This window comes from Onychomys torridus, chromosome 10 (assembly GCF_903995425.1).
Source record: "Onychomys torridus chromosome 10, mOncTor1.1, whole genome shotgun sequence".
NCBI classification, from domain to species: domain Eukaryota; kingdom Metazoa; phylum Chordata; class Mammalia; order Rodentia; family Cricetidae; genus Onychomys; species Onychomys torridus.
Window position 1 is genome coordinate 42,359,790 of NC_050452.1, and position 13,586 is coordinate 42,373,375.

Here is a 13,586-nt window from a genome sequence, read left to right on the forward strand (position 1 = left end):
ACACTCATATCAGTATATATGTGACATACCCATAACCCCAGTACATGAGTTGGGGGAGAGCTGAGGTGGCAGGATTATGAGTTCTAGACCAGCCTCATTAATTAGGGACACTCTATCTTTAATATATGTATAAAAGCAGATGCTGTCCTGGAATTTGAATCCGTTTCTACACACAAACTCCAGTATAACTAGCTCTAGAGAGTTGACCAAATTACTACACTCCTCTCTGCCTCCATTTCCAATCTGTAAAATGGTGATTATAATACCTATTTGTTGGAGTTGTTTGAGTATGGAGTAAGTTAATACACAACTGTTCAGCCACTGTGTTAGGAGCTTGGCAGAAGCTAACTAAAGAAGTGGTACAGAGCAAGTGTGACTCCAGCCAGCCTGACAGTACAGACGTGGTTTTGTTCAATCTCAAAGGTTTGTTCTTTACCTTCACCTATTCCTTCAGTTGTTTTTCGTCATCTTGAACCCTTGGGAGAAAGACCACATTTGCATGTGGGAGAAAAAAAGGGACTAGAAGTTGGCACCACTCTAACTTCCTGGCAAAGGAGTCATGCCTTCGAATTGGTTTCCTCTGACCCTCAACTGGATACCAGGGAAGCTCACTAACCCTCGTGGGGCAGAATTCTACCTCTGTTGGGCAGAGCAGCCAAAGGTGACTGATAGATGACAGGATGAATTGCCATGAGCTGGACTCTGAGCCTGCACCATCAGGGGAAGGTAACAGTGAAGGAGATGGGGCACTGGAGGACCAGGCAAGGGACTGGGAACTGTTGGCCTGACCCCACGTTGGGCAGGATGAACAGCATCACGTCTTATATGTATTACAAAAAGCCAGAACTTCGGATTCCTATGAAAAATATCTGGACGTTCAAACTGTATAGGCCACATGACACGTATATGGTTTTTTTTGTGTGTGTGTGTGCGTGCGTGCGTGCGTGCGTGCGTGCGTGCGTGTGTGTGTGTGTGCCACAGACACTGTTTTCTAAGATCTCTATAAGATCTGAGCTCTGCCACTTTCCTAGATCCTGATGAAGACAATGTTTCCCTTAATTTCTAAAGATGAAGTATAGGATAAAGATATTTCCTCTTATTAGATAGCAAAGAATTGCCACTAAGAGTAGAAAATGAAGAACCTTGGTTTGAAAATCTCAACTAGAGTTCAAGAGACCAGAGACATTTATTTTTTCTAGTGTGGCCCGTATGTGTGTTCGCCAGACATCAAACACAGTGGCCCATAAGATGTGGATCCCTGGATGGTTCCACTAATAGATGGCCATTGACTTCCACAAAAAGTTACAGCATGATCTCTAAATAATTAGTATTGTCAATGTGGTAAGTAAATTAAATTACAAATCTTCACATTTATATATCTCTTTTTACAAATAAATGTTTTAAGACCCAATTGTCCAACTTTCCTTTTAAACGCTAATATTGCTGAACAAAAAGTCTGCAATAAATATTCCCTCAGGTTGGTGGGGAAGTGGATTTACACAGAATCTGTGCTGCATCGAGTGTCTGAGTAATATTTAAAACTTTAATCTTCCCATATGGTTACCGAAACCTTGTGTTTTGGAAAAAGAAAACCCTTACATTTTAAACAAAATTTGTTATTAATTTAAGAAGTAAATGTTCTCAGCATACTAATATTACTTATGGTTAGGTCACTCCCAAAATTATAAATAGGTGGTTCACTGGCCCCTCAAGTTTACTTAACAGTTACATTTTAAGTGAACCTTTATAATTACAATTAAGTGTATGCCCTTCCTTATTTATTTATATGTTTGTATGATAACTCAACCAACACAGGAAAAGGAACACAGGGCACTTTTCTACAAAGGATAGCTCAATTGTCCAGTAAAATATTCTCCTTCCTCTTGCAAACTGAATGTCAAACTGCCGATTATTTTAACAAAAGGTGAATAAGTTGTGATGTTCACCGTGTTTACAAAGTCAGACCTCCGTAGCCAAGGACCTCAAGGCCAGAAAGTGCTGTATCTTTCTGGACCTTTCTTCCACGATCGTGATGGGTGACCACAAATTTCCTCAAAAAGTGAGTGTGGCTTGACCAGGGTAGCAGCATTCCCCCTGGCTACCATTTCACCAGACTGCCTATGCACAGCCACCACCTGTCAACTGGAACTGAAATCTGGACAGCTCTTCCCGGGTAATGGGGGTTCCTGCTGGAGAGGGTAGGCAAAATATTGGGGTGATACCAGGAAACCAGATGGATGGGTTAGGTGGATGGCGTGGCCAGTGGTGTAAGGTGGGGGTGACGAGGGTACCACGCAGCCTGGCTCAGCTCTGGCAAAGGAGAACCTTCGGACAGAGCCTCCTGTGGAGCTGGAGCTGGTGGCTGTGCTGGACTGCCGGGAAGGCGCTCTGAGGCTGGTGGAAGTGAGGATCATGGGTAAGGTCTCGGTCTGATAGCTGCGGAGCGAGAAGCGGATTGGTTGCTGGGAGGGCTCCTTGGGTCTCAAACAGGTGCAACAGTAGATAGCCACTAAAGAGCCCAAGATGATGAACGCGATGAAGATGGAGCCGACGATCAGGAAGGGGACGTAGACAGGCTCTAAAAGGCAAACACAGACACACACACAGGTGCTGGGTAAAGGTCACTCACACCTTAGTTCCTGCTTTAGCATCTCAGATGTGGGAGGCAGAAAGCTCATTATCTATCGTTACTGCTTAGCTTTTCAGAGCATATTTGACTGGCAACCTCTAAATCGCAAACTATGATGACAGAATGTCCAACTGATGCTGTAGCCTCTGTTAGCAATTAACCATCCTATTGAACATCTGGAAGTCAGATATGAACTGTCTGTGGTCCTATTCATGCACTGAAGGGAGAAGGTGGGTTTGAGGGTCACCCTGGATGTGCATTTAAATCTACAGCTTTAGGAGGAGTTTTATCACGGTGGGACACTTAAGAGCCTAACCCACCCCCTAGACTGACAATTCATCTCCTGTCTAAATGTTTCCAGTCTAAGAGAACCAGGCCTGCTGAATGAAGCCTGGGGTGTTATGAGACTCTGATATATATATCTCACAGTCCACAGTGAGCCCCAGTTGACTGCCTCTCCCTCCCCGTTACAAATCACCAGTCCTGACTCCAGATGTCTTACCCCTGTCTCTACATTCCTACCTACAGATGCAGTTCTTGGTATTGGCGACCCAGACTTTTTCTAAGGGTATCCCTTGGATATCAAACTCTAGTTTGCTACCATCTCTAAAAGGAAGGTCTATAAGACATTTTTCCCCCAAGAGGTATCATCAGGGCAGCTGTCCCAGTGGTGACATCACTGTATAAAAGAATCACACTGACAGGCAGCTCCCAGTTTCTGGGCAGCAGACAACAAAAACACCTGAACTGACCAAGGCCCTTGTGCCTGCTTTCTGTACGTGATTGGTTTTACCACAGAGGCCACAAGAGACAGAAACCTTCTCTTATCCAGACATGAATACATATCAGAAAGTTTTTTACTTTTCCAGAGACTCGTTCAGTGACTGACAGGTAACAGCCTGAGACCTGCTAAATTAGTTCTTCAGCATCCCTTAGGTCCCCCATGTGAGTACCAGAGGTGTATAAGGCCAGGCGAAAGTGGCCTGCACATCAAGCAGTTGTGTTGTATGCTGGTTTCATCAACAAACTGACTCATTTGAGAAGTGGCCCAGCGTAGTTAAGTCACCAGAGGTTAAACTGCTCCCAGAAGATAAAGCCACTATCCATCTGGTTTGGCCTGATCTCAGACTCACTAAATGGTGAGAGTACTCCAATCCTCTACTTTCTTTTTTGAAGCGCCCCTCTACCCCCTCCCACCCCACCCACTGCTCCCTGGAGGAGGCTGGCTTACCCTGGCTAGAAGAGCACGGTCCCTAGTACAGGGTGGGGAACCAGCCCAGAAGTCTAGTTTTCCAACAGGCCAGGATAGCCCAGAGTTCCCGGTTTCCAGCTAAGAAGTCTAGAAACTACTTCCCAGATCCTCAGGACAGGAAATGCTTGACACCCTCCCCCAACCACCAAAATTCAATCCCAGAGGAGAATACCGGGATGCTGACCCCCTTTCCTCTCTGGGTTATCCTTTGGAGGATGAGACTCGGATGGTCTCTCCAGCCTCTTTCCCACTTTCTTAGTGTGCAGGCTCCAGGCCGCTGCCTCACAGTCCTGGGGAGTCATGGGCTCTCGGGTCCGCACACTTCTCGGGTTTCCTGGCAGTAAAACCATCGCCTGGAGCTGTAAAAGGTTTCCCTAATGTTCCAATTCAAGTGGAAAACTTTTTTCAAGGTGTAAATTTCCTCTGCTGGGGTCGTGATTTATTCACCTCTTAAGTGAGCAAGCGAGCGGAAATTTGACCCGTGTTTTCCGACGTGAGAAAGGGGGGCCTGAGGAAGCCCTGTGACCCTGAATTTTAAATCCCCACCTCGAAGACTTGCGTGTTTCTGAAGAGCGTGACAATAGGGGGTGGGCCAGAGAGGGTAATACGATGCAGAGAAATAAAGGAAGTTTGGGAGAGAGAGAAAATGCTCCCATTCGGGGCGCGCGGGGCGGGGGGGACAAATAAAAACAAAAAATGCCTTGTAGACTGGATCTGGGCTCTTGACCACAATTGCGTTCCCTGCGTTTCCTGACACTGGCACTTCCAGAGCTCCCAAAGTGACCAGAGAGCCCATGAAAACCCAGCCTAGCTCCAGCTGTCCTCCCTAGAAGCACCAGGTGCACGCCAGTCCTACAGACACTCCCCACCCCCACCCCGCAATCCCTTGCAAACTTTCCTTCCCTAGGGCCGAACCCCGGAGACCACGTGCAGCTGGGATCCAAACTGCAAAGCAATAGGATCCCCTGATCTGAAATGCGGTCACCCACCCTTCCCTCCATCTCCAGACCCAGGGGTGTTCCCTTGGCTCCTGGAGCTAGTAAAGCGTGCCTGTGTCTGGCGAACACGGCCGGGTCCGCCCAGGGGGAGCCCCACTTACGCGCAGTGATGCCGGGATGCTCCAGCTCTCCGCGGTCGTTGGTGCAGCCGCCCTGCTCCAACCTGGCGTCGGCTGCAGCGCAGCAGTAGCGCAGCGCGCACGAGCCGCAGCAGATGGTGGCGTCCTGCGTGTCGAAGTCCTCGGGGCACTGGAACCCCTCGTGATAGTTGCCCTGCGCGTCCACCCAACCGTGGCAGTACTCCCCAGGCTGCTGCGCGCCCGCCGGGCCCCAGCGCAGCAAGCCCACGAGGAAACAGAGCGCCAGCAGCGCCCCCATCGCCGCCCCGCGCCCGGTGGCCGTTGGAGAGTCGGAGGGCGGAGCCGGGGCTCCCGGGACCACCGTTCCGCCTTCCCCGGCACTGCGCGGTTAGCTGACCCCGCGGTCGAGAACACGCTCTCGTGGGTTAGCAGCGGCTGGGCAGGAGGCGTGGGCTGCGCCGCGGGCTCCGCTGGCAGGGGGACAGCATGGTGCTCGGGGGCGAGGGGACCAGGGCGCGCGGGAGGCCACCGCGGAAGCTGCGAGTGAAGCAGCGGCGGCCCTTGGCCTCGCTCATCGCGCTAGGAGCTCCCGGGCCCCTGCAGCCTCTTCCCCCACAACCCCCCGCTTTCCTCGCGGGCCGTCGGACCCCGGACTACCCACCACCACAAGGCCGGGCAGCGTCCCGATCGTGGGCTGTCGCCGGCTACCCCGCAGAGCCGGGAACGCAGCTTGGCTCCCCACGTGCAGATCCCGGGGACCGGCTGCTAACTCAGCACCGGCCCCGGACGACCGGTCACGCGGGCGGGAGACAGCCGAGCCGCGGCCAAGTGCAGAGGGCCCGGGGTGGCTGACAGCTCTGCCTGCAGGGCGTCCCTTAAAAAGGCAGAGGGAGGAGGAGACACGCGGGTGAGGAGAGTCCGCCCTCCGGGGTCGCCGCGCGAGCTAATCACAGACAGCGGACGCACCGCGGTGCGGTCCCCGCCGCCCGCAGGTTCACGCGCGCGTCTCCCCGCCGCCCCCCCCCCCGGCGCTCCCCCCCCCGGGGCTTGACGGTGACCCGGAGGGGACCAGTCCCCCGCCCCCACCTAGCTGTCACAGAGCCAGGAAAAACTCGAAGGACTACGGTAAAGGCTCCGGTCCCGCCTTCGTCCACGCACGCCAGCTCGCGAGGGGACACGCTGGCCGGCTGCAGTTTAAATCAACGGTTTGGTTTGAAAAACGAGCGCGGAGGTTGGCGTTCTTCAGGTGTCCTGTCCGCTTCTGCGCAGACCCGGACTGTGAATTCCGAGCATTCGTTCGGTCCGGACAAGCGGAGGGTTTTAGGGTCACCGACATTTGCACCTCGCTCCCCGCCCCCCACCCCTCGGCTTCCACAAGTTCACTCTCACCCGCACCGCTGAGCCGGCGCCGCGGAGGACCCGGGTCAGCTCCGCCAGCCGCACTTCAAAGGCCAGGATTTCGGTGTTCGCGCCCGCAAAGGAAATAAAAGAGCAGAATTAATGATAATCGAGCCTATCTGAACTTCTGTTCGGGCAAAGAAACACATCTATTTAAATGATGTGTCCCTTGTGGGCTGTTTGCAGGGGCACGGTTCCTCCCGCGGAGGGAGAGAGCCTTGTGAAGCCGCAGTTATGTGAAACCCGGGCTAACGTCAGGGCTTTATTTTTTCACTGCAACCTGTGTTTCCTCTCCCGGTTTATGGGTTCGGTTACGTGTGAGGACGTTCGTCTTAGCCACACGGTTTGTCAAACACTCTGAATACCGCCACCGATTTAGATGTTAGCAAGTCTCGTGAAACAAATGCAAGGAAGTGTCTGAGCACCGCCAACACGAGTGTGCGGTCACAAGTATTTATCACATCCGCAGCTTGCCCAAGGTCCCAGAGGCTCCTAGAAAAACTTCAATGCGAAATAAAACGGTTTATTTTTAAGTATCTAAATTAAAGCGCATTCCGGGTAAAGAATTACTCCTAGCTTCTAATCTCAAAAGTTGAGATTATCTTTTAATTGTAAAAGTAAATATCCAACATGCCACGTGCTTAACGGACTGTGCAAAACTTCATTGCTCTGTGATAGATATTTGCGGGGGGGGGGGGGGGGGGGGGGCGGGGAACAATGATAAGTTAACAAGCTGTTAAAGAAAGCCAAATTACGTTTAGGCAAACAAATAATGAGTACGTTTTCCTTGACTAAGAACTTAATTGAAGCATAAGGGGAAATTATTTTGGTAGAAATTTCATAGGTGATGGATTTTTATTTATATAGAAAAAAAAATGTTGTCACCGGGCTTTAAAGTTGGGGGGGAATCTAATTTTTTTGGAGGCAGGGTGGTTTGGTTTGGTTTTCAGGAAAACAAAGGGAAAGTCATTTAGAAACCACAGCAAATGTGAGCTACAATAACCATTATAAAAAGATCAGACTCAAAGACACACTAACTCTTAATAACTTTCCCAGAACCACACTACTTAATATCTTTTTTTTAAAGTTAAGATTTGAAGAATTTCATTACATCACAACTATGTCAAACTGTACAGCAGCAACAGCCCCCTCCAACAGCCCCCGAAGGGTCAAGTTTCCCCCTTATCCAGCTGTTCTTTGATAGCGTTAATATTTTAAGGAATGATTTGTTGGTACTTCCCTCCCATTAATTACGTTCTCTGTGCCACAGTGGGGTGCTTTTCCCTGAGACACCAGCTATAATTAATTTCCTCATTTAGAGCCCTTGTCTGTTTGACTTATTCAGACAGTTTTCTACCTAAGTTTAGTTGGATGATGTTTACTAATGGAAAATAACCAAACTTCTAAATTAGTTGATACTCCATAAATCGGGTAAGTGCAAACATTAAAACCAATGTGCGCCATGCTTTCCTCTATGACTCCTGGATCCCAACTGCTTTCAGGTTACCACAAACAGCCCAGGGGGCTAAGACAGGGATAAGCGTGTGAGGGTTGCTTGCCATAAAAGATTCCCTCAAACTTCACACATTGATAGGTTTTAACTTCAAAAACACAGAGCTCTAAAGCCAGTATGTGCCTCTCTTTATGTTTACAAATATCCAAACTTTCCAGGGATTCTGTTACTGTTTCCATAGTAAAGGAAGATTTAAAAGTCCCTAGCAATGGCCTCCTCAAGGCCCTTGGGGGAGTGTCATGGAGAAAGATGTTCAAACCTTTCTACCCATGGTATCATGTAGAAGTTTTAGAATGTTGCATTTCACCCCGCCACCACCACCCTTCACCCCCCCCCACCCCGCAGTCAGTAACAAAAAGTCCCTATTTTGGTGAATAACACAATCTTAAGAAATCACTTTCCCAGCCGATTCTCTCTTGTGGTCTCTAGGAAATGAGTTACATGATATGATGCCTGGGATTTTCTTTAATAAACACCAGGAAGGGGGTGAGGGGACGAGAGGGGGAAGAAAGGAGGAAGAAGAGAAGAGGAGAGGGTAACAGGCTGAGGACTGTAGCTGAGGAAAGGGACTTTGTATGACAGAGTCACAATTTTATCATAAGCTTTCTCTGACGTCACCACTGATGGAATGCTGGGCCTTCAGGATGTTGAGTGTGACCTCTGCCATTGGGTTCTACTACCAGCCCCATTTGTTACAGAATTATTAATCAGTACTGTAGTCTCCTTTACTGAATCTTGTTCTGTTTGCCTCTCTCTGTCTCTGTCTCTCTCATATTCTTATATGCTTAGTAACTGGATAGATAGATAGATAGATAGATAGATAGATAGATAGATAGATGAGACAGAGAGAGAGAGAGAGAGACAGAGAGAGAGAGAGAGAGAGAGAGAGAGATGAGAAGGAGGAGAAAAAACCTAAGAACTAAAATATGCTAAAAAGAGGAAGAAACACCAAGGGTGGGAGGGTTGGCTTTGACAAAGGAAGTTCCCATGAGCTTACTTGCACTGGACCCAGAAACAAAGTAAAAAACAATAACAAAATAATAGATGTGGAGGTCGGAAGGTCTATGCAATCTTGGAGCTCAGCATTGTGACCAGTTTTCTAAATCCGTTAAAATCCCAGGATGCATATTACACAGAACCTTCTTTGTTATCGGTGTTCCCTAAAATAACAACTAAAGAATAAAACGACTTTACCCAAACAACAACAAACGGTTCCTTAACCCACCCTCTTAGTCCTTTTCTAGAGTGGTTTGTTATCACTAACTTTCCTTTAACTCCTTTGCTGGTGACCTAATGAAATTCTTTCTTGGGTCACTCACTATAAATCTTATCCCAGCCCCTTGTAAACTTGAGTTAGTTGAAAGAGATTTTTTTTTTTTTTGAGAGTTGCAGTATCTTGTATTTACCGCTAAAGTATAGAAAGGTCCCAAGAAATAGGAAGTATTGCTCTCAGAGCCCAGAAACTGGTCCCTATGGAGGTATTGTACAATCAATTCCTCGTGATTGATTGAATAGCCTCTTCCCCCTGCCCAGAACATCTGAGGGCCTCCGTATTGTGAACTATAAAAAGAAGGAATTGGACACAGCACCCTTGTAGCAGAGTGTGCAGAAACACCCCGGGAATCTTGTGAAAACACAGATCTGGGTTGGGAGCAGCTACAGAGGTCAGAGCCTCAGGCTCTTGAGGATGAGGTGGTCGTGCTAAAGTTGCTGGATTCAGGATCATTTTCTAAACCCCTCCTGCTGTTCTCGGTCCTCTTCCCCAAACTCAGGTAGCATGAAGGAACCAAAGTTACATGTTCACTTAAAAAAATCCCACCTCCTTTCTGGACCACTCTCTGGGCCTGGATCCCAGCACTTCTCAGCCTGACATTGACTACAACTGTCACTCAGAGAAACCACTTCCTGGCTATAAGAGGCTTTCCGTGAAAGTGGTAAAATTGGTACACACAGACCACAGTGTCCAAACACACACAGGAGCGGCCCTCATGGGGTAAGATGGATTCAAGGACAGGAAGTAAAGGATGGGAGGAGCTGATTCAGGCCAGTGGCATTGATGTCTATCTACTCTTGCCCTGCCTCCACCAATGTTAGAGTTGGTCTGTTGCCTAGTATGGTAGAGGTTCCATAAATAGTCAGAGAGGAAATGGATGGCTGAATAAATGACAAGGTGGATGTTTTCCCTTAGTGATTACACTGCACTTACTTCTGTCCTGGAATTCCGTGTTGGGGCATCTGTCTTTGTCATTAATGTAACTTCTTACATGATGTGGCTGGCACATCGAGGGCTGTCCAGTAAGTGCTGTATGAATGACTGGCTGTACCCCATATGTGACTGCTTGAGAACCTGTTGCAACTGAGTGGCAGGGTTTCATGACTACAAAGAAAGCAGAGGGGACAGGGTGGGCTTCCACAGCCAAGGTAGTACAAGCAATGCTTCGTGATTTAACTGAACTGCCTTTCGTGACAGCGCCTTTGGAAATGGGAAATCATCAGCTCATCCTCCGTGGAGACAGTGACTACCCTTGTCCAAGACCATAGGACTAGGAGACAGAGAAAACTGGCCCGCAGAACAGATACACTGATTGTGAATCTGGCAAGGCTGAGTTTGCCTGTGTCTCTCCTGACCCCGAGCAAGAATATTTCAGCTCATTTCCCTGTACCTTCCAAAGGCAATTCTCTAAAATGAGGAGAGTAGAAAAAAAAAGCCCCTAACTTAGAATATCGCAGAAGATGAGGCAGAATTGTAAGAGCCAGGGGTTCAGAACATCTGCTGTTAGGTACTGTCCCCGAGACATGACAGGGAAAACGAACTGGTGAACTCTCAACAATGCAGGCGTCTGAACAAGGCCAGCATGATGACTGCACCAGTGGACACGCCAGTGTAGACAGAGGAAATCCCGGTATGGGCCCACCCCTAGGAGAGCTACAGGTGGTCAATGGCCACCGAGAGAGGAAGAATCAGTTTGCTCCACAGATGAGCTCCCGCTTAGGTTGCCTAATCCCACGTGGTCAGCGTGAGCCACACACACAACCAAAGCGAAATGGATTCTGTAGGTTATGTATACATGTAACAATAACACTTATAAAAAAGAAATCGTGAATTTATGGGGAAGGCATGGCAAGAGTTGAAGGGAGAAGAGTGGAGTAATGTGACGTATTGTAATGCTCATATATAAAGTTCTTAAGAAAAAAACAATGAAAGAAAATGCCTCCCTTGGAGGACTGCTGCAAAGACCCAGAATAAAGCATGTAGCCTGGCATGGGGTTGGACCTCTGTAATTGGTGGGCACCATTGACCACCCTCAGCTGACCTGAATCTACAGCAGAACCACCATAGCAAGCTTCCTGCTGAAACAGAATAGGCCTATTGTCTGGTTAGTTTGAACAGATTATTTACAGTTCCCTATCAGTCATTCCCTTCTTTGTTAGATGGACCCATTCATAACCCCTGGCAAGAGCTGCCGATTATTCACACTCCCAGTTACTCTCAAGACACATACCCAAAGCTAGGAGACAGGTGGATAAGAGTAAGGGTGACATCCAGATGGTCACCCTTGTAGGGACAGGCCCACTGGACAGACCAGTGTTAGTTAGATTTCTGCAGGGTAGAGTCACAAACACAGGTGGGCACTTAATAAGTATCTGATTAGTCTGTGATTCCATATTATGTCAGTAGAGATGTAATTTATTAACTTCCGTCTCCTGGCATTCTTCCAGGGCATGTATAATAAAATGACATTTTTCATGAAGAAATATAAATTAAATTAATTGGCATCCATATTTAATTGAAACTTCCTTGACAGTAGATGGATTCTCCCCCTGCGCCACCCTTGCTCAGCAAGGGGCATATCCTTCTGAGTGCTTGCAGATTGAAGAGAGGTCAGCCTGTTCCCGGGGCTCCAGGAGGGGCTGCCTTTCAACAGAGTTCAGAGCAGCAGGAAAAGGAAATTGACCCTGGAAAAATCCTAAGTTGCTCCTCAGTGGCCCTCACTCTTTGGTAGGGAAAAGGTCTCTGGAGGAGAAAGAAAAGAGCAGGTTCTCAGTTCTGACTTCTTAGCCCCCCACTTCAACTTTACCATCCTCCAAAGAACGTTTAAGTCACCTTTAAGTTGACAAATTGTGTAGAATTCTAGGCTCTAGAATCTAGAAGCTGCCACGTAATTGTTAACAAGAGTGCTCCAAAAAAAAAAATGTTTTCTTCTCCAATAGTCTGTGTTTGTTCAGCTCTAGGGCAACATAAGGGGCCAAGGAGGCAAAGGTCCTGATTTCCACCCTGGTAGGTCAACTGTTTCCTCTGGCTCAGGGGTACAGAATGTACAACTTGACCCTGGCTTGCACACACCTCCTGTGAGTTATTTGAAGGACTTAGCCAAATGTCTTGGGTACGCAGACACAATCAAGGTATGTAATAAGGAAAGGGAGCCCAGCATCGCCTCCTCTGACAGCAAACGGGTCCATTATGCTCTGTTCAACGACCCTGGCAGTTCACGGCTGGCACTCAGCCCTGTTCCGTGGATTCCCTCTGTTTTTTACGCTCTGCTTTCTACTTCATTCAACTGTATATCTTCTAAGCACTCTTACACTTCTTCAAGGTACTTGGACTTCAGTGTATAACTGAAGACAAAAGAGACATCATGCATAGCAGCTGACGTGGCTTCTCTACTTCATTTGGGATTAAAGTAGCTACAACAGTTGGAGTTTTCTGCACTGCCGTTCCAGTTCGGGAAACCTAGCAATTCAGTAATCTTTCACATGCCATGTGCCTCCACTTACATTTCTAAGACATTTGTAAAGTGTCTGTCATTAAACGTCATTTGTTAATAGTAAATTGTTTATATACACATATGGCCTCTCCTCTATACCTCCAGTCTATCATCTGTCGCTGTGGCTTTTACTTCTGTTCCAAACAAATGTGTCCCCTGTTATAACAGCAACCTCCTTCTCCATTCCCTGTGTAGGGACTATCAGTTACAGTCCCTCACTGGCCAAAGGCCTGAGATCACACTAAAGTAATCAGAATCCCTTACCTGCCTGGAATGTGTGCACAGATCAGGCAAGGCTGAACACAGGACTCAGGCATGGTGGCTCAGGATGCCGTCATGAGACTTAAGATAGGAACAACAATGGAATCGGGTCTTCGACCTTTGAAGCGTGGGGAGGTTTGCTGAGGGCTGTCCAAAACATCATCCTAACAAGAATAAGGTAGTTCGACCAAGTGTAGGGTAGGCCCAGAGTGGAGAGAGTCAGCACTACTGTCCCCATCTGTGCTCATAGGGAGCATGACCATGCTGTCCCCAATACATGAGACAATACTTTTACTTTTGGCTTAAGCCAGTTGGGGTTGGGCTTTTTTGTTTGTTTAGTTGGTTGTTTTTGGTTTGTTTTTATTTGTTTGGTTTGGTTTTGTTGTTGTTTTGATTTTTCAAGGCAGGGTTTCTCTACATAGTTCTGGCTGTCCTGAACTCATTCTGTAGACCAGGCTGGCCTCGAACTCACAAAGATCTACCTGCCTCTACCTCCCAGGTGCTGGGATTAAAGGCATGCACCACCATCGCCACGAAACTTTAAATAGCCAAGTAGGGCCTTGCAGCTGGGCATGGCGTAGACACTTATGGGTCAGAATAACCCTTCTGGTTTTGTTTTGTTTTGTTTTGTTTTTGCTTTTGCTTTTTTGAGGCAAGGTTTTTCTGTGTAGCCCTCAGGCTGGTCTAGA

At 47.9% G+C, this 13,586-nt stretch overlaps 1 protein-coding gene across 1 annotated transcript; it reads right to left on the reverse strand.

Annotated features, from left to right (window-relative positions):
• Positions 1-1,178: 1,178 nt before the first annotated feature.
• Shisa3 (shisa family member 3) lies at positions 1,179-5,868 on the reverse strand. Its single transcript, XM_036201276.1, has 2 exons — positions 4,981-5,868; positions 1,179-2,578 (listed from the first exon to the last, which is right to left on the reverse strand). Exons 1-2 carry the CDS (start codon positions 5,255-5,257, stop codon positions 2,139-2,141), a joined length of 717 nt encoding a protein of 238 aa, XP_036057169.1. The 5' UTR covers positions 5,258-5,868; the 3' UTR covers positions 1,179-2,138.
• Between the last annotated feature and the right edge of the window lie 7,718 nt (positions 5,869-13,586).